Here is a 26,730-nt window from a genome sequence, read left to right as displayed (position 1 = left end):
GACCATTAGCACCATTTTAGGGAACACTTCATCAGTTTAAAGGCCCTGTACAATTTCACTGGAAACTGGGCTTGATGCAGTCAAGACTTTGGCGGGGGAAAAAATCTAACATTACACTGGTAATTTAGATTTCTTCATGTATTTTAGGATGCTGTCTTGCCACTTTTTTAAAAATTAAAAATGAAGGTGAGGTATTCTTAGGAAGAAGTTTAGTTCAGTTGCAAGCTGTAGTGTCTGGTTAGTTTTTTTTATTCAAATTTTTTTACATGTGCAATTCTGAATTCCAGGAGAGACAGATCTTAAAAAATGGATACTGGAGATTTAAAAATACCTACTGAATATATATATGTTCAATTCATCTTCCTTTTTAATATCGCTCTCTTTTTTTTTTTTTAAAGATTTTGTTTGTCTATTTGACAGACAGAGATCACAAGTAGACAGAGAGGCAGGCAGAGAGAGAGAGAGAGAGGGAAGCAGGCTCCCCGCTGAGCAGAGAGCCCGATGCGGGACTCGATCCCAGGACCCTGAGATCATGACCTGAGCCGAAGGCAGCGGCTTAACCCACTGAGCCACCCAGGCGCCCAGTATCTCTCTATTTTTAAGCTTAAAGATTTCTCTTATAAATAAAAATATTTACAGAATGAATTTTTCAGTGAACAATTATAGTAAATGAATTTCATGAAGTTATAGATTATGTACAGTAATAAATTAGTAATATACGATTGCTTATTTTTTTATTTTTCCCCTCCCCTTAACTGTAGAAAACTTTATCCTCCTTTTTTTTCCCCCCTGCTTGTGCTAAAAGAGTTAATTCCAGGTTCAACATCCCTGAATTCCCTTTGACTATAAAAACAACCAGGCTCCAGTTTAAATATTTTTACTGCTTGTAATACAGTAACTTCATTGACTCATTCCATTTCAAACAAAAAATAGCACAAAGAACATAAGTGACTCTTCAATACACTATGTCTTCCACTAGCCAAGTTTCCAAAATTCTTCTTTTTTTCCCAACCAATATTTAGCAGTACCTCCTTTTTCTAATGAAGGCAGCTGGAAGGTTGGCTTACACCGCAGATCATTTATACCTTCATTGTTCACATATATTCATTGATTCCAATTATTAAGGGTCTACTCTGTCTCGGGCATTATACCAAGTGCAGAGGTTATACTGACGAGCACACAGAGGCGTACTAGAGACCTATTTTAATGAACAGGTAAGAATGCAGAAAGATTTGCAACTGGCATATCCTTATCCATATGAAAACGGATGCTATTACAATTCTTAAAAACAAAATAAAACAAAACAAAAAAGCACTGTTCTCTAAAGCAGGTTAAACAGGACCTATTCTTCTCCAAGACAAACCATTAAATCCGTACTACTAACTTAATGCATTCGATACCAGAACTGCAAGAGACCATTCACCTAAAACTCTCATTTTGCCTAAAAGGAAATTATATTCTAGAAAGTTCATATACTGGGTCCCTCAAATCCCTAGACTAGTTTAAAGTGCTGCCAAACTACAAATGGTCTCCTGTCCCCAAATCAAGTGCTGTTTTTGTTTTACTACAGATCAGATTCTCTCTGAAAGATAAATCAAATTCTAAACCAAGAGGTCCTCAATCAGTTGCCAGCTTATTCTGCATTCCCCCAAACACTGGATTTTAGTAATTCATCATTAATCACGGTCCCAAATAGCTTGATAAAGCAAAACTTTTCAATGACTGACAGTCTCATTTCAACATTTGACAAAAGGCAGGCAAATAATCAATAAAAGGCAGGCAAATAATCAATAAAAGGCCACGTGTCAACAACATCATGGACACGAGCATCCAGGGAGTGCAGACTTTCAGATCCGTCCTTTAGTCTGTATGACATCACAGACTATTGACGCTAAGACTAGCTAAGAGTATTTCCATCCTTTTAGGAAAGATCTCAGACATTTTCTTTCTCATGGGAATGTAAGAATAAAGTCTGATTATACAACCCATTAAGTTACCCTTGTAAATTCAACTTTCACTGTGTTTCTCACTTTAAAAAAGCGGGGGGGGGGGGCACCTGGGGTGGCTCAGTGGGTTAAGCCTCTGCCTTCAGCTCAGGTCATGATCTCAGGGTCCTGGGATGGAGCCCCACATAGGGCTCTCTGCTCAGCAGGGAGCCTTCTTGCCGCCCACCACCCCCATCCCGCCCCTCCCTGCTTCTCTGCATATGATCTCTCTCTGTGAAATAAATAAATAAAATCTTTAAAAAAAAAAAAAAAAAAAAGGCTTACTAAACACTTTATAGGGTCCTTCTCCAAAACTGTCAACTCCCCTTCCCTTCTATCCTGTCATCAGAAAGTGAGCCATGCACTCAGGTCTGCCTCAGTTAAAAATCCAAGTTTCAAAGCTTTTCTGGACAAAGTATTCCCTCCATTCAAGCAAGGGGAGTGAAATATATATTTATAAATACTTTCCCCAGAGGAGAAGATGGATCAAGTTTCTTCTTTCGAGGTAGACTGGTCACACAGACCAGCAAAACTTCCTTGCTTTAAGCTCTTCACTAGTCTCTAGATTCTGAACAACTCTGGAACAAACAGTTGCCTGTATTTATCTTTGTCATGACTGAATCAGAAGTGCTCACACAAAAACACTCTGTTCTCAGTATCATCAAATGCCAAAAACATGTTATTAGAAAATGCTAGATTCTGGTCTGCCAGCTTGTGCAACTCCTCTGCCTTTTCTCTTCATTCGGTCTAGAAACAAGAAGTCTCTCACTCAGCGTTAGGAGGAGGATGAGCCCTAGTTAAGGCCCCGAGGCCCTCCTTGTTCTGGAGGGGAAAGGCAGGGAACCAGGCCCGTCCTTGAATGCCCTAGAACACAGGAAAGGGAAAGGAATGCCCCATGGTCCTGGAAAGAACTTCCTCCAGCTCCTCCTCTAGAAACAATTCTGCATGATAAAGACTCTGCTGTCTGTCACCTCAGGGGCTGTGGAGCCCAATCAGGGGACAGCACGCCCAGTGGAAACATGCTGTTCCAATGCAGGGAAATAACAACTCACTGAGGGGACGCCTGGGTGGCTCAGCTGGTTAAGCGACTGACTCTTCATTTTGGCTCAGGTCTTGATCTCACTCATCTGAAGTGAAGCCTCACCTATTTCTTAAAACGGATTCATTAAATTTAGTTTGACAGCCACCTTCAGTCCCACTAGCTCATTGCAGGAGAAACTATCTTTTATTTCTCTCCTGCCTTTCCTCCAAGCCTAAGCCGGCCTACAATTTTACACTCACTAAAGCACAATCCCAATTACAGACTTACATTTCACCTCTTTTGTAAAAGTCAAACTCAGCAAAATAAAAAATAGAAAAAGAGGAGGAGGAAAACAGAAGAAACACGGGTTTTTGAAGTCTTACAGGCCAGGCTTTGAAGAGCTCTGCCACCAGTAACTATAAAACTAGGACAAGTTAGATTCCTCGTCTTTAGTTTCTCCACAAAGTCTTGGAGAGGAGTGAGATAATCCACAGTGCACGGCACATAATTAGCACTGGAATGTTCGTTAGTAACAGAAGAGGCATCAGCAACATCTAAAGTACTTGCTTCTATAAACAAAGTGAAATTTTTAAAACTTTATTTAGAAACTCTCTTCAGAATAAAAACTGTAACAGAAAGACAAGGAAAATAATGGAAATAGGGATTGGGATTAAAGAGTACATTTAGCATGATAAAATAAAATAAAATAATTTACCAAAAAAAAAAAATCCCACAAGAAAAATACCCTTCAATTTAGCACACCGTGAACCCGTTAGAACTGAAAGATCTCCAAGTTTTAAATTAAATTATTTAAACTGAAAGAAGAGACAATCTCTGGTTAGAGTAGCTCTATGAATATGCCCAAACAAAATCAAGTTGAAATTTCTATATATAAAAAGCAAAGTGAGGGGCGCCTGGGTGGCTCAGTGGGTTGGGCCTCTGCCTTCGGCTCAGGTCATGATCTCAAGGTCCTGGGATCGAGTCCCACATCAGGCTCTGTGCTCTGCAGGGAGCCTGTTTCCTCCTCTCTCTCTGCCTGCCTTTCTGTCTACTTGTGATCTTTGTCTGTCAAATAAATAAATAAAATCTTAAAAAAAAAAAAAAGCAAAGTGATAATATTTATTTTGGGGGTGCCTGCCTGGCTCAGTTGGTGAAACATCCAACTCTTGATCTCAGGGTGTACATCTGAGCCCCACAGTGGATGCAGAGATTACTTAAAAATAAAACATTAAAAAGAAAAAAAAAGAAGAAGGAAGAAAATGTTTATTTGAAAGGTCTAATTAAAAATGATGATACATCTTACAGAAGCTGCTAAGAAACCAGAATATTTTTATGTTGGTTCTACCATTATCTTCATGTCCATAACCTCTGAGAAAAATAGCAAGAAGGAATAACTACAATTGTTGTTCCTACAGTTGAAGAAAGCCTGGAATGCCCGTCGTTCCTTCATTCACCTGTGAGATGCCTCTTTTTGTACATTAAAGCTAATCTAAATGTTCATTCTTTTTTAAAGCCTTTCCTGGTTCCACTCACTTTCCCTCACCACACCACGACCTCTCCATCCATACTGGAGTGTGTTTCCTGAGGATAGGAATTATGTCTTATTCACTACCATATTCATAAGGCTTTGTTGCCTAGTAACTGTAGAATAAATGAATGAGTAAATTCTGAGTAACTGATTATTTTAGAACCCTCTGACCCAATAATCCCATTTCTGGGAAATTTATCTGGATATGGAGAGTAAGAGTCAAATCTACTAGCAAGAAAGGTTTGGGCCAGAAGAAAAACATTTCAGTTTTTCAGAATAATGAAACCAGAAAAGCCTAAAGCAAACCCTAATGTGTTGAACCTATGCCAAGATTACAGTACAATGCAAAACGGCACATTTGCAATTCAGGTAACTGTCCTTGTAGTCCGTCTATCCCTCACCCATACCTCTAGTTGAGTACCTTAAAATCATGACCATGTGCACTAATGTGCAGGACCTGGGAATCTAGAACACTTCAAAGAAATACTTAAACAAAAACTGAATCCCAGGGACACAGTCTAAATAGTCAATTCCCTTGGGTGCCAGCTTCAGACAGTTACCTTTAAAATGACCTGATAAGAAATCCCCCAGCAACCTGCACCGCCTGCTTGGAGCTTCCAGCTGGGTTCAGTCTGAATCTGTCTCTCCCCATCTCTTCTCTTCTCAGTTGGGGACCAATTCCCCTCAAAGAACCAGTCTTTCCTAACCTAGTTCTCACGTCCCAAACCTACTTTCAGTGTATACGCTATAGCTTAATCACATTCCTACCTATGCTTATTGGCCTAGGCAGAAGCCTGTTCTGACACCAGTGTAGCATTAACTGTAGCATTAATTATAACGAGTAAAGAGAAGCCCTAGTCACTGAAAGTTAACGCTGTATGGATTGAACTCCTGTACCATCCAGAGAAAGATCTCTAAGGGCCAGAAAAGACCAAACTTTAAAGAGAATGGCAATATTTTCATGCATATCTTTCTTTGATACTCACTTGGGAGGGCATAAGACTTCTTCGAGAAATTCTTCAATCTTATTTACATCCGTTTTGACTTCATTGTTGAAAGTTATAAATGGTGGGTGGGTCCCAGGAGCCAAGTTCTGCAGGTCTGCAGGCTTCCTGTTAAGCAAAACAGTCAAAACTGAATCATTTTTTACTCTGGGAAGGCAATAATACCTTAAATACTCAGAGTGTTTCTAAATGTTTATGTATATAAAAATGAAAATGAGTATAAGAACTAGTATTTGGTGGGGGACGCCAAGGTGGCTCTGTCAGTTAAGCATCTGACTCTTGATTTCAGCTCCGGTCATGATCTCAGGGTTGTGAGATCAAGCCCCGTATTGGGCTCCATGCTGAACATGAAGCCTACTTAAGATTCTCTTTCTCCCTTTGCCCTTCCCAGCTTGCACTTGCTCGCTCGCTCTCTCTCAAAGAAAGAAAAGAAAAGTAGCAGTATTTTTTTCCACTAGTTTAACAGCTGCAATACTATTCTACTAAGAAGAAAACCTTCACAAAGCACAAAATTCATGAAAAGAAAATCAGGAATCTCTGACTCTAACAAAAAGACAAAGGTCCCCATTCTTATTCTAAATTCAACTGAAGTGCTTATTAGAAATGGCAGTAGAATTGAGAGGAAACAGTCTCTAGTCTCAGCTCCAGTACCAACTCAATGTACGGATGAGTAAACCATAACTTCTCTAGGTCTTCCTTTTTTTCTTTTCTTGTAAAGTCAGGAAGAAGAGCAGCTCATTCCTACAGTCCTTTCTAACTATGAGATTCCAAATTCAGCAGCCACCAATTTTCCATTTTCCTAGAAGTTCACACTCAACAAGGAAAATGATCACCAGTCAGAATGACTTCAGTATATAAAACATGGCATAACCAAAGGTAAAACACAACACAGAAAGGGCAAAATATTATAGTGAATAAGAAGGGCTCAAATGTGTCTTAGATTTAGAATTTTGTCCAAGTTCATTAAAAAGCCATCAACAAGTTAAACAGGTAGGTGCCAACATAAACTGATACACAATCGAGCAAATAAGTGAACACACAGAAAAATGTAAAAAAAAAAATTAGCAAAGCAAAGAAATTGAAGAGTAAACTATGATGACATCTCTCTTCTATTAATTAGGAAAAACTGAAAATACTCAGAACACTGATAAAGATGGTGAAAACGTATACTTACAACTACTAATAGCATGGAATGTTGGCTCCACTCTATTAAAAAGCAAAATGGCTCACTTGAGCCCACCAGTGAATCCTAGGATCAGTGATAATGACAAAATAGCGAGTGTATCCTAATGATAAAACACAAAGCATACATCAACATCTATGAAGTATTCTTACCAAAGTTGAACCTGAATCTAGAATCAGGCCTCTTAAAGCAGTTGTCTCTTAAAGTACGATCCAGAGGACCCTTTCACCAGGCGATCCATGAGGTCAAAACCATTCTCATAATACTGAGACATCATTTAGTTTTTCCACCCTCATTCTCTCATGCCTGAATCATAGGCTACTAGTTGTGTGGTATCACAAAGTGATGTATACACAAACAGACATGAGAATCTGTCTTCTATTAAGGCAGACATAAGAAATGTACCAAAATGTAAAAGAATGCCACTCTTCTAACTAACTTTGTTTTGGAAAACACAGTTTTAATTAAAAACATATTTTTGTGGGGACGCCTGGGTGGCTCAGCTGGTTAAGCCGCTGCCTTCGGCTCAGGTCATGATCAAGTCCTGGGATCAAGTCCCGGGATCAAGTCCCACATCAGGCTCCTTGCTCGGCAGCGAGCCTGCTTCTTTCTCCGCCTCTGCCTACCACTCTGCCTGCTTGTGTATGTGTGAGCTCTCTCTCGCTCTCTCTCCCTGACAAATAAATAAATAAAATCTTTAAAAAATGTTTTTGGGATAACAAAATACAATTTAACAAAATCACAATTGTTCTAACTAGTATATACATTTTAAATTTCTCAGCCTTAATTTCTAATACAGTAAATTTGATAGATATAATCCACGTAACTGAAAGCTCTTTGAGGCCTTTAATAATTTAAGAGTATAAAGGAGTTCTGAGACCAAAAATTTCATTTAGGAAACTTGAGGAGATGCAGGACAAAGTTAAATGATACCACAAAGAAGCAATCAGCCAAATACAGAATACGGGACACTCTACAGTTCAAAAGAATAGATGTCTACCTGTCAATGGCATGAAGGAAAAAAGCCACAAATGGTAGTTGGAAGGAAATGCTGCAGATTAAGAAAAACTTAAGAGACATAACAACCAGATATAATGAGTAGAATTTGTTTGGATCCTGATTTGAACAAACCAGGCAAAGAAAAAAAAAGATATTTTGGAGCTAATTTGGGAGATCGGATCATACGCTGGGGACCAGACGTGATAATGACAGGGTGGTTGGGTCAGAAAACGTATGTGCTGCTTGGAGATGTTCGGTGAAGTATGGAGGGCTGAAATGACAGAATTTCTGGGATTTGCTTTAAAACATATCAGGAGGGAGAAAAAGGAAAAGAAAAAAAAGGGACAAAGCAAATGGGTAAAATCTCAATAACTGAGTTGAAGTTAGAGGGAAGTTTATTCTATTCTTGCACATGTTCAAAAGCTTTCATAATTAAAAAGATAAACTTCAAAAAACTGAAAACTTTAAAAAGGCACCAAAAAACTGCTTCAAAGAACTTTCCCCCCTACCTATTATTATAGCCCTTCCTTCCTTAACACAAATGCAGAGAATTTGAACAAAGGATATCTCTAAGTGTACCATGAAGGTGAAATACTTTGTCACTGAAAAGGATTTTAAAAATAGAGTGTACCTCAAAATCTCTACTCATCCCAGTTTATCCATTTTCCTTGGTCTTACACATACTCCTTCACAGTACCTTCCCCTTTTTTTCTCCCTCCACCCCATTAAGATTTGGAATGTGCTGCATCTATGACTACATTCCAAAAATACAAAGGCTTATTAATGATCTGATCAGTTCAATTTTTCTAGCTCAGAACGCCCCCATCCAAGGTCTGGAGCCCATCTCCCTCACAAAGAAAATAAAACATAAAAACATAAAACATAAAACCAAAGAAAAATAAAACATATCTTCTATCAACTTGTCTAAGTACCTAAGCTCTGAAAAAGGACTTTTAAAAGTCAAAATCTGATTTGATATTCAATTCTGATTCCTTTCCTGAGCACACTTTGGTCTGAGAAGGTAAAACTGAGCACAGAATGACAGGAATACAAGAAAGCTGATGAGACTTTCAGATCCACATTTATTTAAACTGTGACTTGTGCCATGAGACTCCTGGAACTCATGTAAGTACTCGACTCCAGATCAGAACTAGTCCATTTCTAGGTTTCATTTCTTTGATTTGTTTGGTTAGTCCTTTTTACTTCTCACCCTGAACACCTGCTCTTTGATCACCAACAAGTCCAACAGGTCCCAGACCACGCCATCTTTGGTCTTCAGTCCCCCTCACATTCCCACTCACAGCTCACAGATGTTCCCAGTTACACTTTATTTCTTCCTCAACTCACCAAGACCTTGTACATAACCAAGGATCCAGAAACACTAACAGTTCAGGGTATATAATTTACTTTCAAATCTTAACATTTTAAACATTTTTTAAAAGATTTTATTTATTTATTTGAGAGCCAGAGATTACAAGTAGGCAGAGAAGTAGGCAGAGAGAGAGAGGAGGAAGCAGCCTCCCCGCGGAGCAGAGAGCCCGATGCGGGGCTCCATCCCAGGACCCTAGGATCATGACCTGAGCCAAAAGCAGAGGCTTTAACCCACTGAGCCACCCAGGTGTACCTCAAATTTTAACATTTTAAAGCTAAAAGTGGGGGTGGGGGCAAGTGGGTGGCTCAGTTGGTTAAGCATCTGACTCTTAGTTTCAGCTCTGGTCCTGACTCAGGGTCATGGGATGGAGCCTCCCATTGGGCTCCAAGCTCACAGGCTGTCTGCTGGAGATTCTCTCTCTCTCTCCCTCCCCCAACCACCGTCACTCTCTCAAATAAATAAATAAATCTTTTTTTTTAAGGTTTTTTTTTTTTTTTTAATATTTTATTACTTGACAGACAGAGATCACAAATAGGCAGAGAGGCAGGCAAAGAGAGAGGAGGAAGCAGGCTCCCTGCCAAGCAGAGAGCCCGATGCGGGACTTGATCTCAGGATCCTGGGATCATGACCTGAGCCAAAGGCAGAGGCTTTAACCCACTGAGCCACCCAGGTGCCCCTAAATAAATACATCTTTAAAAATAAATAAATAAATAAGACTTTTCTCATTCCAAAGTTATAAAATATATTCATCCACATTTTTATGACTAACAGTCCCTTAATGCCTAAATGTAAGGTAATAACATACATCTGTGTTTTATAAACAATTTTTTCATGAACAAGGTAGAGTTATTAAAAGGGGAGAGAGGATAGATGCTTTACAATAACCCATGGGGGGAGGGAAACAAAATAAATAATGGCTATTCTATAATAAATTATGACAGCTTTTAGCTCTCCAAATAAAAATATTTATTAGGGGAGAGATAGAGTTGGCATGGTAGAGAAGAAAGAGCCAACGACTGAATAAAAAGGACCTGGCTGATTAAAGCCCCAAATTGGATAGTTCTGCCATCCACCAGCTACGTGACAAAGGAAATCACAACCTCTTTGATTTCCTGCTCTGTACTGTGATGTAAGACCTGCTTTGCCTGAGAAGATCAAATCAAATAAGAACATGAACTAAACCAAAGCATTCAAATGAGATGCATGCCTGCTTTCAGGCTCACATTAACATAGCGTTATGCAGGAGATGAGTCTTGGCAGTTTTTAAACTCTACTTGAGTCTGATGGTTCAAAACTGATTATCTAGCATTAACTGAATGGCAATAAGAAGTTAAATTAAGAGAGGCTTATAAGTTAGGTGTCTGTGTGGCTCAGCCGGTTAAGCGTCTGCCTTCGGCTCAGGTCATGATCTTGGAACCCCAGGATCAAGTCCCACATAGCGCTCTCTGCTCAGTGGGGAGTCTGCTTCTCCCTCTGACCCTCTACTCTCTCTCTCTCAAATAAAGAAATCTTAAAAAAAAAAAAAAAAAAAAGAGTCTTAGTAAAGTGAAATCAAGCAAAGGACTACCAATTTTCTACTAATATCAGGGACTAGTGAATAGTCCACTTTGTTCTGCTGAAAAGCTGTCTCGATTTTTAAAAAACAAAGGTGATGAAACTGTTCTCTAGGATTAAGTGTTGAGATGAAGAGCAAACATGTTGGGTCCTTACTCCAAGTCAAAGTAGGTCCCAAAAGAAACTTGGACACATCTAAATGGATCAACGGACTTCAAGCTGCAAGCACAGAGGTGACTTAGAAGCTGGATGGAGTCATCAGCCAAGCAGAATCTCACTCCATACTCCCAAGGCCTCAGGTGTTTTGTTTGATCCACAAAGGCTCATTTTACAGACACTGCACAGAAACTTAACATTTCCGAAAGTGCAGTGGGACAAAAATGAAACCGAATGGACAGGCAATGGCTAAAATGTCAGGACATCTGTGGTTTAGCTCATAAAAGCCCTTCAATAAATACTCAACGATACATTCAAACTGATTCCCTTAAGTGACATCTAGAAAAAGCAAAGGGCTTATAATTCATGCCATGAGATAAGAGCACACATACTCTTCAATGTCTGCGGGTTTTCTTGTTTTTAATGTTACTTTTCTGAGTAGTCTCTCTCTCTCTCTTTTTTGCGGGGGGTCAGAGTAGATGAAAAAAAATTCTTCTGTTCTCTCTCATTTTGCTTCTTGTTGAAGAAAAGGAAATAAAGAGAAACAAAATAACATGAGACAGAGAGGGAAAGGAGGAATAGAAGGAACCTCATGGGACCTAATACTTTAAGCAACTTAAGTGGCTTAACTTCAATTAAAGTTTAATTCGGTACCCTTGCGACAATTGGAGAACACTGGGCCAGTGGCTCAGTTCCAGCTGCTGCTTTTAAAACGAATGCAGTAGGGCCACAGGACACTGGAGCTGGGGTTTAAAGACGACCTAATTTTGTAACAAGCTGACTCCACTAAATGGAGGGAAAAAATATTAAGTATGTAGAACTTATATTTTTTTAAAGGTTTGATTTATTTATTTGAGAGAGAGAAAGAGAGAGCGCGTGTATGTGTACATGGTGAGGGGTGGGGAGAGAACTCGAGTCTGCTGAGCATGGAGCCCACCCGGGACTCAAGCTCACAACACCAAGACCATGACTGGAGCCGAAACTTAAGAGTCGGATGTTTAACCGACTGAGCCACCCAGGGTCCCCTAAAACTTCTATTTTTAATTGAGTTCTTTTTGAAGGTACTGATTTTCAAGGCATAAAATTCATCCACACAAATCAAGAAAATACTGGACGCTGTATGGCGAGTATGAAAAAAAGTTAACACAAAAAAATTCTCCATTTGTTTCAGAATACTTTACTCCTATTAATTATTCTTCACTAAGTTTGCCATATTCTGACTAAAGTCACCAGCTGAATGAATGAATCATAGATTCACCAAAACATACACACCAAGATTCCGGTTAGTAAGTCCTGGTCTAAGTGTCCCAATGCAATAGTTAAAGGGTTTTATACTGATAACATGGTATACTGCTAAATCTTTGTCTACTTTAACGTCAATTTACAGAGCAATCGTGTTAAAACAAAACAGGAGGGACACCTGGGTGGTTCGGTTGGTTAGGCAGCTGCCTTCGGCTCAGGTCATGGTCCCAGCGTCCTGGGATCGAGTCCCACATTGGGCTCCTTGCTCGGCAGGGAGCCTGCTTCTCCCTCTGCCTCTGCCTGCCATTCTGTCTGCCTGTGCTCACTCTCTCTCTCTCTGACAAATAAATAAAATCTTAAAAAAAAAAAAAAAACAGGACCCACCAAAAGATTTCAAATATAACTTCTATAATTCTTAAGAGATTTTCTTAACACAGTTGAGAGAGATTACACACTGATAGGTTGAGAAAAGCATTCACCAATAATGTTTTTCTACTTCAGCTCTTAAGGACGTCAACAGGCTCTATCATCTTTGAAATCACTTTGAAAAAGACCGTTAAGACGTGGCAGTGAAGCGTGCTCTCTCTCTGTGTATGACTGTCCATGTCTGTCTGTCTCTCTCCGTGTTTCTGTCCCCTCGCCCTCAAAACACACAGGGCATCTCTGTGATTCAGAATGCGTTTGTGAAACACGTAGCTTGATTTGCAGGGGTAACAAGGGCTTCAGGTAGCTCAAGTCAACCTCACGGAGGGAAAGAAGGGAGTCTGTACTCCTCACTGGCCAACAGCAGGAAATGCAGGGTTTCTCGGCAAGGCTGGCCTGTCCCACTCCATTCAGTCTCTCTGTATGTGTCATTCACACCACTGTCACCACCTGGAAACCAAACTTCTCTCTCAGCTTGCTGAAGCCATTTTTCAGAAGGATGGAACCACAGAAACATGACAAGGAAAGCAAACGATCTGAAGAATCTATTTAGAAATCAGATTTTGTTCTGAGTTTATAAATGACTTTCAAGATATGCAGAACTATCAGTTTTATGGCTCTATGGCTCCATGTTAAATGGTTACAAAATTGTTAAAGTTTAAACTGTCATAATTAGCTTACAAAACTTTGGTATTATTACAGCAACTTACAAGTGAGTCTTACACAATATCTTACAAATGGTATGCTGACATGTGAAGCAGAAGGAAACCATTTGCGACAATGCAGAGGATGAGAAAGTTTTAGCATTTAAGGAGGAAATGGGAACAGAAGCATACATTTCCCAGATCTTTTAAAAGCAGTCTTCTCCAATTTATTTATTTTCTCAGAGACTATCATGGAAGAGGGATTTTATTCACTGGTAATATAGCAGATATCACTGCTTTTACAATAAAAAGCTAATTTTTAAAAAAAAAAACTAATTTCTTTCATACCGACAGCACTCTCACAAACATGGTGAACATTCCTAAAACCCACTGGACTTTCTAGAAGTGTGGCAAGCACCAGCCCCATAAAGTGACACAGTACAAGAAAGAAAAAAGATTCTCTTTATGCCCAGGGAAAGCGGCGTTATGACAGGAAGCAGAGTGGCTGTGGTTGGCTTACAAAGCTGATTTTCCAGAAAAAGGCTAAAACTACAAAGAAGAGTGCGCTGAGGCTTGAATGTGTTCAGCCCAATTGCAGATCTAAGAGAATGCTGGCTATTAAGAGATGCAAGCGTTCTGAACTGGGAGGAGATAAGAAGAGAAAGGGCCAAGTGATCCAGCTCTAAGCATTTTTTTTTGAGCTTCATATTTTATTATATTATGAAGACAACAAAATCTTGAGGTTATGTTCACTTCATTTGGTTGCATTTGGTCTTTTAAGAGGGAAATAAACTAGTGCCATCAATTAAAAAAAAACTAATTTCTTTTTCATTTCCACTCTCATTTCTCAAAACTAGAAAAGCTAGGGCACCTGGGTGGCACAGTTGGTTAAGCGACTGCCTTCAGCTCAGGTCATGATCCTGGAGTCCTGGGATCGAGTCCCACATCGGGCTCCTTGCTTGGCAGGGAGTCTGCTTCTCCCGCTGACATCTCTCATGTTCTTTTCTCTCTCCCCCTCACTCAAATAAACAAATAATTAAAAAAAAAAATAGAAAAGCTTACCTAACAAGTATGTGACACTCGTTATATCCAAGTCAGCATCTCGTGTGTGTGTGTGTGTGTGTGTGTGTGCACGCGCACATGTGTGCACACGTGCACCTGTGTCAGAGAAACAGAAACAAAGATAATAGACAGGGGTGATGGCGGATTACTGTTGTCACACTTTCTTCTTTCTCTTCCTTTTGCCTGTCTCTTAGGCTTATCTGTGACTGCTGATCTAAAGATGCTGATCATTGATTTAGAAATTTCTGGGTGGGGCGCCCGGGTAGCACAGTGGGTTAAGCCTCTGCCTTCGGCTCAGGTCATGATCCCAGTGTCCTGGGATCAAGGCCCACATCAGGCTCTCTGCTCAGTGGGGAGCCTGCTTTCCCCCTCTCTCTCTGCCTGCTTCTCTGCCTACTTGTGATCTCTCTCTCGCTCGCTCGCTCGCTGTCAAATAAATAAATAAAAATCTTAAAAAAAGAAAGAAAGAAAGAAAGAAATTTCTGGGCGTAATGAAGGTAGCAGAAGTCTTCAAACATTTTCATCACTGCCATAAACCTGTCAGCCTAGAAGTAGGATACAAAACAATGAATTTTATTCAACAACAGATCTGAAAATGGTCTGATGAGTAGTGAAAAGGACCTTGAATGGTGTTTAGCACACAGTAGACACTGAAGAAGAAGATATGTTAATGTTCTCCTTCCTTTTCCGTGAGTTTAAAAATGAGATAACTGGCCTCCAAAGATGAGGTGCTCTGCCCAGCGTCCCAGGGAAGCCGGTGACAGGGCACTCCACACGGAACCAGGTCTCTTTCCCTCCTCCACTGCTCCCATTTGATGACCCGTGATAACATCTTTAAATATGCCCCCATATTTTAATATTTTCATTTATATTTACTTGAAGGTTTTGCTTAAATGGTGGTTAACGTGAGCCTAAAATCCTTCTGAAACCTGGGCACTTTTTTTTTTTTTTAAATCTACAAGTTCTGCAATACAACTGTGATGTGAACAGAAAATGAGGTTCAGAAATGACTCCCCGCAAAGCATGAAGGCAGCGCTGGCAGGCAAGCAACAGGAGGCTGTGCCGAGCCTCATGGGGGCACAGGAGTACCACCAGCGGAGCCATTAACACCAACTGCCACTCAAAGGGAACGTGTCACACGGTGCCAGAACTGGAAACTAGCTTGTTCTTATGGATGAAATGTCATGTAACGATAATTTTCTCAGAGCACAGAGTGGGACTCTAAATAGCTCGCAATCAAGTCTTACTGCTCTCCACCAACCGCTAGATCTGCGATCAGTCCTCTTCAGCAAGGAATTAGTAATTACTGGGAAAAGCAAGAAAATAAGCCCTAGAGGCATTTCCTCCCCCACAGTTTTATAAGAACAGTCATATCTAAAGTTTCAATGTTAAGATTATGAACGGTACTTTTTAATTACGGGATGTTTTACTCCTCTGTGACAACTTTATCTTAAAACAGTTTTTTGAGCCCATGTTCACTCTCCTGAAATCTCACTCAAGGCTCTAAATGTCTAAGTTCATAGAAAAGGTCCGGAAGGATAAAGACCAAACCAAAATGCAGTGGTATCTGCGAGGGGAAAGCGAATGACTGGGGCCTGGGGGCGATGAGGGGATTCACGGTCATGTACTACTTCTACACTTTCCCTGGCCCTCGGGAAGCATGTTTTAGATGCACCAGTGACCTAAGATTTCTAAAGAAAACCAGTATAGGCTCCAATTGTAAGTGTTCTCTGTTGATTTTATACAAAGCCCTAGAAAATAAACAGATATCTTCTTTGGATGGTAATACTGACTGACTAGGAAGCCCTGAATCTTTCATCCTGCCTCCCATGGGTGACTTTTTACACGTAGGTATATTACTCTAGAACTTGCAAGTCCTCAAAGATCAAACAACATACAGAAATAATGTCTTCAGGAGTTTGTACAGGAAAAGGGAAACAGCCATTCTGAGTCCACTTCCTCTCCTGAACCAGAGTCCCTGGCTCACGGCGCTATCACCGGTAGGAAACACAATCAAGCACTGTGTTGAGCTGCTCAAAGAAGGCTTTCTCGAAGCGTGGCAGTCAACTCACTTGCTCCAAGCCAAAAATGGAATGGGAGAAATCCATGTATTTTAAGACACAGTTAGGGTGTGTGCCTGGTAGTATGGTCTATTTTTAGAAGTTACATTGAGAAACTTCCTTTCTGAGTGCATGTAAGGAGAAAAAAAACAGTAATAGAAGGGTAACTGCATGAATTATTTCATTCTTACAGCAGCTCTGTCCAAAATGAGGTAGGTAAATCCCTGAAAGAGCCCGCAGTTTGAGCTCTCACTATCCCCAGAGGCTTACCTCTGCATTCCCATACGTAACTGAAGGGGTTCCTGGAAGACTCCATGGCTTATTTTCAATAAATAGACCTTAAGTCTCCAAAAATCTCAAAGAAGTGCACTAGCAGTAACTAAAGAATAAAGTGTAAGAAACTGACAGAAGTCCAGGGAATGCCAGCTGAGAACTGGGAACGGGATGACAGCTCCCAGATTACTCGCTTGGTGACACCCAGAGGAATAACACACATGAATTCCACCACGCATCATGTGACAGCCCATCCACAGTCTTTCCTGGACACCGTTTGTGACTGATTTGCTTAAAATAATAAGCAACAAACCACGTTGCTGCCTTTGTGTCAAGAGGAATACCTTTCCACTGCCCAATCCTAGATTTTCTGTTAGTGTAACTGCTCATAACCCTTGATTTAAGTGTCTTTTTCCCTAATTATGAACGTCCTTCACCTCAAACCTGTTTGCTAAGGAAAAACAGAAGCTCCTGAGTAAAGGGAGAGCTTACGCTTTATCCGGGCTCTTCTCAGCCCTCTCCACTTTGGTCTGTTGAGAGCCAGAGACAACTCTTCAATTAGCAAGACCAATTACAGGGCCACAGAAAATCACTCTTATTTTACCATATATTTAACCAAATATGGTTAAAATCATATTACAGAAAATTCCCATTATTCCCTGAAAAGCAGAATAAATCAAACAGACCAGAGCAGCATTCACCCTCCTAAAACCCCACTCTTGTCTTCAAGGATCCAGATTATACACACCATGTGTTTGGAACATTCTAAACCAGTAAGCTGTCTGCTTAGAAAGTTCTTCAGAGCTCCACGTTTACACTGGAAAGTCAAAACTGTCCCTGAATCCACACTAAAATTTAGCTCCTGGTACGGCTCTTGAAATTAAAGGTAAACAAACAATAAGTTCTTAAAAATACTGAGTGCCTAGTAAACGCAATTTACTGACACTGTGAGTTATCCGTAATATTTATACAAGTTAAATTTGCCCACAAATCAGCTCAACTTTAATAAATATATTTGTTTCCTTTAGAAAACATACACATGCAAAGTGAGGAATGGGGAGAGAATCAAACTGAAAACAGTATATACTCAACTTAAGTTGATTTCAAACTGCAACGAAGTCTTACCTCTTCAGGTCCACAGTTGTGACACTAAATACCACTCCTTTGAGCCAAAGAATCATGAAGAGCCTCTGGGAAAAGGGGCAGTTTCCTATGCTTTCACCATCACTGCCAGCCTGGGAAAGAGAAATCAACATTGGAGAAGGTCAAGGTGGTGATACTCAAAATGATAGACCTTTTTCTGACTTACACACAAGGGTTTGAGAAAACAGGAGAAGTTGCACTGTAGAAGGACAGGTGGAAACTCAGGCGGCTTATTCTGCTCTTTCATTTGCATCCCCCCCCCCATCTTCTTAAAAATGACCACTCTGTTACAGCACTGTCCTAGAGAACTTTCTGCAATGGTAGAAACGATCTGACCAAATACAGTAGTCATTTATGACGTATAGCTAATAAGCGCTTAAATGTGGCTAATTCCACTGAATTTTTTAATTTGCCTTTTTAATTAATTTTACGAAATGTTAAGTCATTTCCTGTTCTGTGAGATGGTATTTTTTTTTTAAATAGGGCACCATAAAGGAGAAAACTTGCAGGTTTCCAAAGAGTTAATAAAGTAATAACCAATGCCCACCCATTTAAAAAAATATTCATTATAAAATCCCATATCCTGTTTTACACATTCCTTCAAGGAGCAAGAAAACAAGATATCTTTATTAAAAAAAAAATCTGTAACCCTACTTAATATGAATGGAGCAGCTGACAACTTCCCCTAGCTCAATGATGAGATAGAATTTTCCTAAAAATCAGGGTGGGACAGATCTTTACTTCTGTCACATATGCCACCAGTTTACAAAAGGAGGAAGGGGGGAAGCCGGGCACAGGAACGGGGAAAGCAAGCCAGCATGCTGGAAGAGAACATTCTGACACTTGCTACGGAGCAACACAGCCATCTCCACCACAAAGTCTGTGGAGAAAGCCAAAAATAAACTTTCAACAGCTCATTCAGAGATGCATGGCTCGAGATCTGTTTATTATCCTAAAGTAACTCTCAAAATATTCAGAAGCCATTTCAGTAAGAGGTTACATTAGTAGAGTTACTAATTCCTAAACTAATGGGGAGACAGGGTGGAGTAAAACAGTAAATAAATAAAAGCAGTTACCTGATGAAACATAACACAACTAACAAAATACATGGGCATAAAAAGAGGATCCCAGAACCTTACCCTAAACAGACAGCATGAGAGAGTTACAACTGAATTCATTTTTTTTCTTTTTAATCATTCTTTACCAGAAACGAAACATACACAGAGCTGTGTAGTCAGAGTGAATCACATTAATTCCTAGTACTGCAACTTGCAAAAACTTGACTTCCTAAAGAAGGTCTACTTCTTAAACTCTAATGTGATTAAGAATAACCTAAATAAGTATTTTAAACGAGGATTTCTAGACCTTATAGCCAGAGATTCTGATTCAGAAGAATTCCTGGGTGGGCCCCAGGAATCCTCGTTTTCTTACAGGCGCCCAAGGAGATCACAAAGCAAAGCATCTGCTCTACACACTGGAAGACACTGGGGTGGGAAGGTCAGGATGAGTCCTTTTTCAAAGTACAAGTCAGTTAGTTCATAGTACTAAGTCATCCTATGGTACAAAGTAACTGGAACTCAAAGTTGCTTTTTTGAAGATGCCGGCCATCCCAACACCTATAGAACACGGATAACATACAATTGAGTTTATCACAGATAAGAAAAAGTTAAGATATTATCTTTCTATACAGCTTGATGATTAATATTTTTATACAAGGTTGTAGCCTTAGATACTCAAATCTTATTATCATTCTTGTTTCATTTTCCCCTCCTGATATTAACATGCTTAGCAGCAGAAATGGAACAACAAGAAAACGTGTACCAAATTTCAGACTGACTGAAAAAGCAGTAAAGATTGGTAGACAAAGAACAGGTCTGACTCACCTTGTCCTACTTCATTTGTTTTATCTGTAGAATGAACCATACTTTCCCAAGAAGCCTGTCACAGCAGTGTTAAAATAATTATATTGGTAAAGAATTTGCAATAAAGATATTATATATAGGCACTTGGAAAGACATTAAACCCAAGGCATGCTGGAGAAAAACAGTGACGAGCTACAGATCAAAACCACCACACCACCATTTCCTACGACAGTCTGCAGAGCCTATGCTGGAGTTCAGACAGAAGGATCTTGGGACACGGAAGCTACATGAAGACTTAGTCAAGATGCAAATGGCCCCTTTCCTTTCACCCCCCCCTTGCCTATAATTTTCTAGGAAATTTTACCAATGTAGTCTCTCAGGCATATCCAAAACTTGTTGCATATCTCATACTCTCTACAAAACTATTCTTTTACACACACACAAATGAAAGTACGCGTTTTTCAAGATAGATCTAAAAAGCTATTTTAATCAACTACTGCCAAAACTCATGACAATTCAAATAAGAAAAACTGCCAAGTACAAGTTTTTCTGAACTTTTAATAGCATGAGAAGATTAATAATGTTTTCATCAAATATAGTGAAACTGGAAAGATTCAGATCTCCAGAAGTCGTAAGTCAAAAACCTTCCCCCTTTAATGCATGTTGTCTTAATAAAGTTCCATTTCAACATTTCAATAAAATACCACTCCAGGGAAAGGATCAAAAGCATGCTCTTCAATATGAACTACGTAGAACATAAACTATTGGTACAATTGACTGAGGAGGATGTTCTGGCATAGCGGAAAGCATTATACCCTGAAAATCAGGATACCTTATTCTACACCCAGTTTTTTATTATAACAAAAATTAACATGTAGGTATATCTAATAACAGCGCCTAAGAAAAAAGTATACCTTTAAAAAAAAGAACTTTGCTTTTTACCGCTTCAAACAGTACACTCATTATTTTAAAAGTAATTAAAAACTGAAACCCTTGCAGAAGGTCAGAGTTCCCCTACCTTTGAACCATTCACTAGTTGCTTAATCTTCTGGATTTTTATTTTCTGTGTACGTACTATTTTTCTCTCTTAAAAATGTGATCACACTATAACTTTTTTATGATCTACATCATTTTATTCTCAATTTCATGCAATCACCCCTCTGGAGGCTTAATGTGTCCTCCAGCATGGTGTCCAAGGGGGCCAAGGAAGGAGCCAGGTGTTTCAACCCTGCCAGCCAGTAAAGACCTATTCCTTCCTCCCCACTGGGGGTTGCGGGGGGGGGGGGGTCAGAGGAGGCCCAGAATACAGTAATCGGGACGTTCACAATCAACCACAGGTATCGTCAATGGCGACTACATAGGGAACTGGAACCCCCACCCCCGCCAAGCAGAAATGGTAGCTGCCCCAGGGGTATCAATGGAGGCCACAAGTTATTCATTCTCTAACTGGTTGTAACAAGGCAGTGTCCTTGTCACCCATCTCTCCGCCCACCCTCCTCTAGAGACCTGTCAGAGAAGTCTTATTTGAGTGTTAGAGAAGTTTAAACCAAGCTTAAACAAGATCCATAGTCTCATAGCATAATATGAAAATGTCCAAGTTTTGATCAAAACTCACATGTCATACTAAGAACCATAGCAAACTAAATGAAAAATGGCAATCAGTACTGTCACCATCAGGATGACAGAGATGTTAGAATTTGCTGATAAAGATTTTAAAGCAGCCGTGGTAGAAGTGCCTTAATGAGAAATTATGAACAGCTTGAAACAAGTGAAAACACTGGAAAAAGTCTCAGCAAAGAAAGAGAAGATGTAAAGAAGAACCAGTAGGAAATTCCACAATAAAATAACCGAAAAAAAAAAAAAAAAAAAAAAAGAGCTCAGAGGATGAGCTCACAGCCGAACAGCCAAATGGAAGGGAGACAGGAAAAAATCACTGAACTGGAAGATAGACTAGAAGTGACCTGCTCTACACAGAGAAAAAGCTGACCGAAAATATCAAACTTCCTCTGTATTTCCATAGTTTGAAGTCATCAATCTAACAGTTATTTTTGAAGGCTTCATTTGTGCTATTCATCCAACAATTTCACATGTATAAGTTTATTCTGTAGAAACATTTATACAGATGCCCAAAGACACCAAAGAGAGGAACTCTGAAGCTCCATTTGTAATGGCAAACCACTGGAGACCACCCAATGCCAATCGATAAAGGATCTGTTAACTAAAGACCACACTCAGACGGTGAAGTCTGGGCTAACCATGTGGCCCCTTTGCTGGCAAAGGCAGGAGTACAGTCACAGTTTTTCCCTGCGGTGTGTGAAGTAGAGCAGCTACTGCCTGAGTCTTCTGTCTTAAGCCCACACTGTCCCTTTCCTGGTCCTCTGGCTAGAGAGAGTGGACTTCTGTTAGAGTGTTGCCTGCACCTTTTGGTGTTTCCAGCTGCCAACTCCTCTAGCTCTGAGTCTGTGATAGATCAGGGCAAAAAAACAAAAAAACAAAAAAAACAAAAGAAAAACAAAAAACTCATCTACTCTGCCTTCCCAGAAACAGAAGTCTCTCAGACATATTAAATTTAGAAAGCAAAATTTAAAATGTAGAAAATGAGGTATATCCATACAGTGGAATAGTATTCAATAACAAAAAGCAATGAGGTATTTTGATATATGCTAGAAGTTGGATGAACTTTGAAAAAGTATGCTAAATAAAAGGAACCGGTCAGAAAATAAAATCACAGGACACAATTCCATTTATGTGGAATGTCCAAAATAGGCAAATCCACAGAGATAGAAAGTAGATTAGTAGTTACCTACTTAGGGCTTTTGTGGGGCAGGAAGGAAAGGTTTGGGAATGACTGCTAACGAGTACAGGGATTTCCTCTGAAGTGCTAAAAATGTTCTAACATTGGACTGTGGTGATGGCTGTACAGCTTTGTGAATACACTAAAAATCACTGAACCGTACATTTTAAATGGACGCATTATATGACATATGAATCGTATCTCAATAAAGCTGTTTTAAATATACAGGCACTAATTACAAGTATAAATATACACATACTAGACATAAAGGATCAATCCTCCCATTCATTTAGGTTTTGTTCTTCTAAAAGGGGCAGTTTTGTTTAACTTGCTATCAGAGGTTTCTCTCACACACTATTTCTCACCCTTCTCCCTCCAGGCCTCTGTTGTAATTCCTGAATTGCCTAATACCAGTATTTAATCAGAAACTGCCAGATTAACTCTTACCTTGCTGAAGAGGGGTCAGTGGCAGATGTCATAAATATTTTAATGTTTTACTAATTCAGGGTTAAGGAATGGCTCACTTAGAAAACCTAGTTTAATCAGTTGCTAGAACAGTCATTTTAAAATACCCAAGAAGGTGAGCTTGAACTTTGTTCCTCTCTATTTCTTTGTGTTTAAGGGACTGGTGGTGGGGGTGACGGTTGACTAGGGTAAGACAGACAAGCCTGGGACCTGAAGGTAAAAATGGGCTCCTGACCATTAAGTTATTTTCTTTGACACATTTTCTAGGGAATGCACACAACAACATGCCGCCAAAAGAATAAACTTAAAAGCTTTAAGGCTTCATTCACCTTTAGTGTGGATCCTATTTCACTTAGCTGTCTGAATACACAAAATGGCTTGCGCTGACTTCCATTAAAAGTCTCAAAACAACATGATAAATGGGCAAAATCACCCCCTTTCTATTACTCATTTCTTCAGTTTTTCCTAACTACATGCTAGGACCATGCTAGGTCCTCAGGTTCAATAAGCCATCATCCTTCTACGGGCTCTGCAGAGCATGAAGGAAACAAGGCTGAGAATCAGACTCAGAGGATTTGAATCCTGACCTCATTACTTATTAGATGTGTAATCTTCAGTCAATTACTTAACATCTGTGAAACTTGACTTCCTACACCACGTTACTAGGGGGTCAAATCAGTTAGGGTACACACAGTTCCTGGCATATGGGAAGGGTTTAGTAAACGTTACTGGACTATAAAGATGCTTCAGGCACAGAACTCAAGGCCTAACGATGCGTTCTTCAGTTCATGCGCTTAGTCATTAGAATCCCTACTTTATTCTTCCAGAAAATAAGAAAGGGGAAAGAACTATGGAACTAATCCCACAAATGGAGCCAAAGGATACATGGCAGAGCATTTACTATATCCCAAGCTCTGGTGATGTAAATAAAATACAGCCAACGGCAGGGCATGGGAAAGACCTCAGATGCTACCATTTTCTGGTTTAGTACCACCGGGCCCTTGAGTCTACTCTCCAGGTTCGGTTCTATGCAATTTACAGAAGAACAGATTTGTGTGAAATGACAGGAGGATACCCAGCTACAAGGGTTAGATGAAACTGCATGCTAGGCTGTTTGAGCTCCACATAAAACATTTACCTTACTGAAAAGGAATGCTCTACTCTCCCCAGACAAGCTCTTCACATGTATTCATCTAGTTCATTCTTATGTATTTTGACTCAGCAGAGGAAGGTGGTTAACTAAGAGCCACACCCACAGAATGCCACCACTTCCTAGCTGTGTGACTTTGAAAAAGTGATCCAGCCTCTCTGGGCCCAGTTTTCCTCTTCCACAAAATGGCAACAATAAGATGACCCACCTAGTTGGACTGCTGATGGGAACCGAAGGAGTTAACAAATACAGGGGTTAAGAACCCTTTCACACTTTTTGATATTTGTACTACGCACATGAATCTTTCATTTCAAAAAAATAAAAAATAAAAAGCAAGCAAACAAAAGTCTCCCACTCCAAACATATGAATAATGTGAAACAAAAGTGACAGGGGCAGCTGGGTGGCTCAGTCGGTTAAGTGTCTGCCTTCAGCTCAGTTCACGATCGCAGGGTCTTGGAATCTAGCCCCGTATCAGGCTCCCCTGCTCCCTCCCACCCCCACGTATGTGTGTACACACACACATACTCCCTCTAAAATAAATAAATCTTTAATAAATACAAAATTAAAATACCGATTACCAGGCCTCACCTCCAGACATCTGGATTCAGTATGTCTTTGGTGGGGTCCAGGAATCTGCATTTTTAACAAGCACTTCAAGCAATTCTAATTCTGATGCATTTGGTGGACAGACCACACTTCGGTAAATACTGACACAGAGGAAAAACATGCCAAAAATAAAGACTGGAAAGAAGTTTACTCCACAGTCAGACTTTGAACTTGAATTCCTCGTGATGCCTTCCGGACTCTGCTCTTTGTAGACCAGCAACCCGGTCACCATTCGTTAGACACAGTTTTGGTAAATAACAGCCTCCTCTCTTACTTTAAAGGAATACTACTCTATCTGTCCTCAATGCAGGATATATCGAGACTTAAACCAAAGGAACCTAAAAGCCCTTAAAACTTAGACACTCAAGGACGCCTGGCTGGCTCAGTCAGTTAAGCCATTGGCTAAGGGACGGACTCTTAGTTTAGGCTCAGGTCGTGATCTGAAGGTCTTGGGATTGAGCCCCACTTGGGGCTCCATGGTTGGAGGGAGAGGCTTCTCTCCTTTCTCCCTCTGCTCCTCCCTCCTCCCCCAGCTTGTACTCTGTCTCGCTTGCTCAAATAAAAATCTAAAGACAAAACAAAAACATCTAGACACTCAAAATCAAGAACATTCTTATTTATATAAACTAAGAAGCAGAAGCAAAACAATGTAACAATAACCATTCTAAGGGCTTATCTTACCGCCAAATATAATGTTAAGGACATTATGGTAACAAAGATCCCTCTGTAGATCAAGTCTTTTATTCTGTGGGATGGTTGTAACTGGTGTAGGAAAACAATTACAAATTTTAATTATTATATTACTAAATGATTGGACTTGTCAGAAGAAAAAAAAAAGATTCTTCTGTGATGTTAGGGACATGGACCAACACCTGACTTGAAAAACAGACTGGATTTTCCACTTAGAAACCATGGAACTTTACACTTGGGTAAGTCACCTAAGCATTTTGGCCTTTTAGTTTTCTCTTCTGGAAGGGCAGCAGGGGTGGGGGAGTGGTCTGGGGAAAGAGGTGGGGGGTTGAAGATTGCTTTACAGAAGCTGGTAACTATAATTTTGTGATACCAGATACATATTCCTAATCTTAGGGAATACAGTGTGTGCAACTTCAAAAGAAAGAGCAAATAATAAAGTGAATGGGGTAACGTGTTAATAGGTAAACTGGGTGGTTTCTGTACTGTTCTTATTCCTACAACTTGAAAGTATAAAATTATTTTCAAATTACTAGTTTTTATATTCATCTAATTTCCACTTCTGTATGAATAGTTTCTAATTATAACTCATTTTTACTTTACCAGTAATATATTATCTCCAAGGACAGACAAAAAAATCAATATTTTTAAATTAAAATTTTTTATATTTCTTAATCATCCATCAACCATGTAAGGCCCTACCTACACTAAATACTGGAGATCAGTGATGAATAAGAAAAGGCATGGTTCCTACCTCTGTATTACCTATGTTCTACAAAGTTGAATCTGAGTAATTTAAGAATATGAAAACATACTAAAAATGAAACTCAATATAAGATACAGTATAACTCAAAATACATTCCTCATCTGGGGCACCTGGCTGGTGCAGTCAGTGAAGCATGTGACTCTTGATCTCGGGGTTCTGAGTTTGAGCCCCATGTTGGGTGTAGAGATTACTTGGAAATAAAACCTTAAAAAAAAAGAAGCCACATTTCCCAACAACTGAAATAACACTTTAATATTTTCTCGAAAGTCTCATAAACATACCCCAATAAATCACGCTTTTGGGGGTTTCAGTTTTAAGAGTTTGCCATGGCTCCTCCTTTGAGTTAGTAATTCAGCTGTTAACAGGAAACTCAATGTTCTCTTGCTTTAGTCTTAATCACTAAACTGAGGAATCATTCAAAACTATTCAAAAATATGTCCTTTCACTTTACTTTATTTTCAAATATAAAAAAAGGAAGGAGCAACTAAAAGTATAAGACAAAGATAATTGTGCTTAACCATATAAAATAAACTTCTAAAATTTATAGTAATTACTAAAGTCATCAAGACTCAAGGTTACTTGAAGACTGTTGGAGGAAATCACTAAAATACACAAATTAGCCCACAATTTAGTCTTTTTTAAGCTTCTTCCACCTACAACTGTAGATAAGTAAACCTGTCGAGAATGTGAAAGAATTCATTTTCCTGTAGTTTTTCAGTTCTGTTTCCATTAGTAAATGACCAAATT

The 26,730-nt window shown here is 39.6% G+C and overlaps 1 protein-coding gene and 1 pseudogene across 1 annotated transcript in view; one reads left to right on the top strand and one right to left on the bottom strand.

Moving 5' to 3' along the window:
- The window catches only part of CLIC4 (chloride intracellular channel 4), a 70,065-nt gene that overhangs the window by 18,380 nt on the left and 24,955 nt on the right, over positions 1-26,730 (bottom strand). Inside the window, exons 2-3 of the mRNA XM_044237460.1 lie at positions 17,632-17,741; positions 5,521-5,646 (exon numbers count right to left, since the gene is read on the bottom strand). Coding sequence (XP_044093395.1) covers positions 5,521-5,646; positions 17,632-17,741 — 236 coding nt within the window. The remainder of the gene's footprint in view (positions 1-5,520; positions 5,647-17,631; positions 17,742-26,730) is intronic.
- LOC122899583 lies at positions 13,351-13,998 on the top strand (annotated as a pseudogene).

The sequence above is a fragment of the Neovison vison genome, chromosome 2 (assembly GCF_020171115.1).
Source record: "Neovison vison isolate M4711 chromosome 2, ASM_NN_V1, whole genome shotgun sequence".
In the NCBI taxonomy this organism is placed as follows: Eukaryota; Metazoa; Chordata; class Mammalia; order Carnivora; family Mustelidae; genus Neogale; species Neogale vison.
Note: the sequence above shows the minus strand (reverse complement) of the source record. Positions and strands in the feature narration are given on the sequence as shown.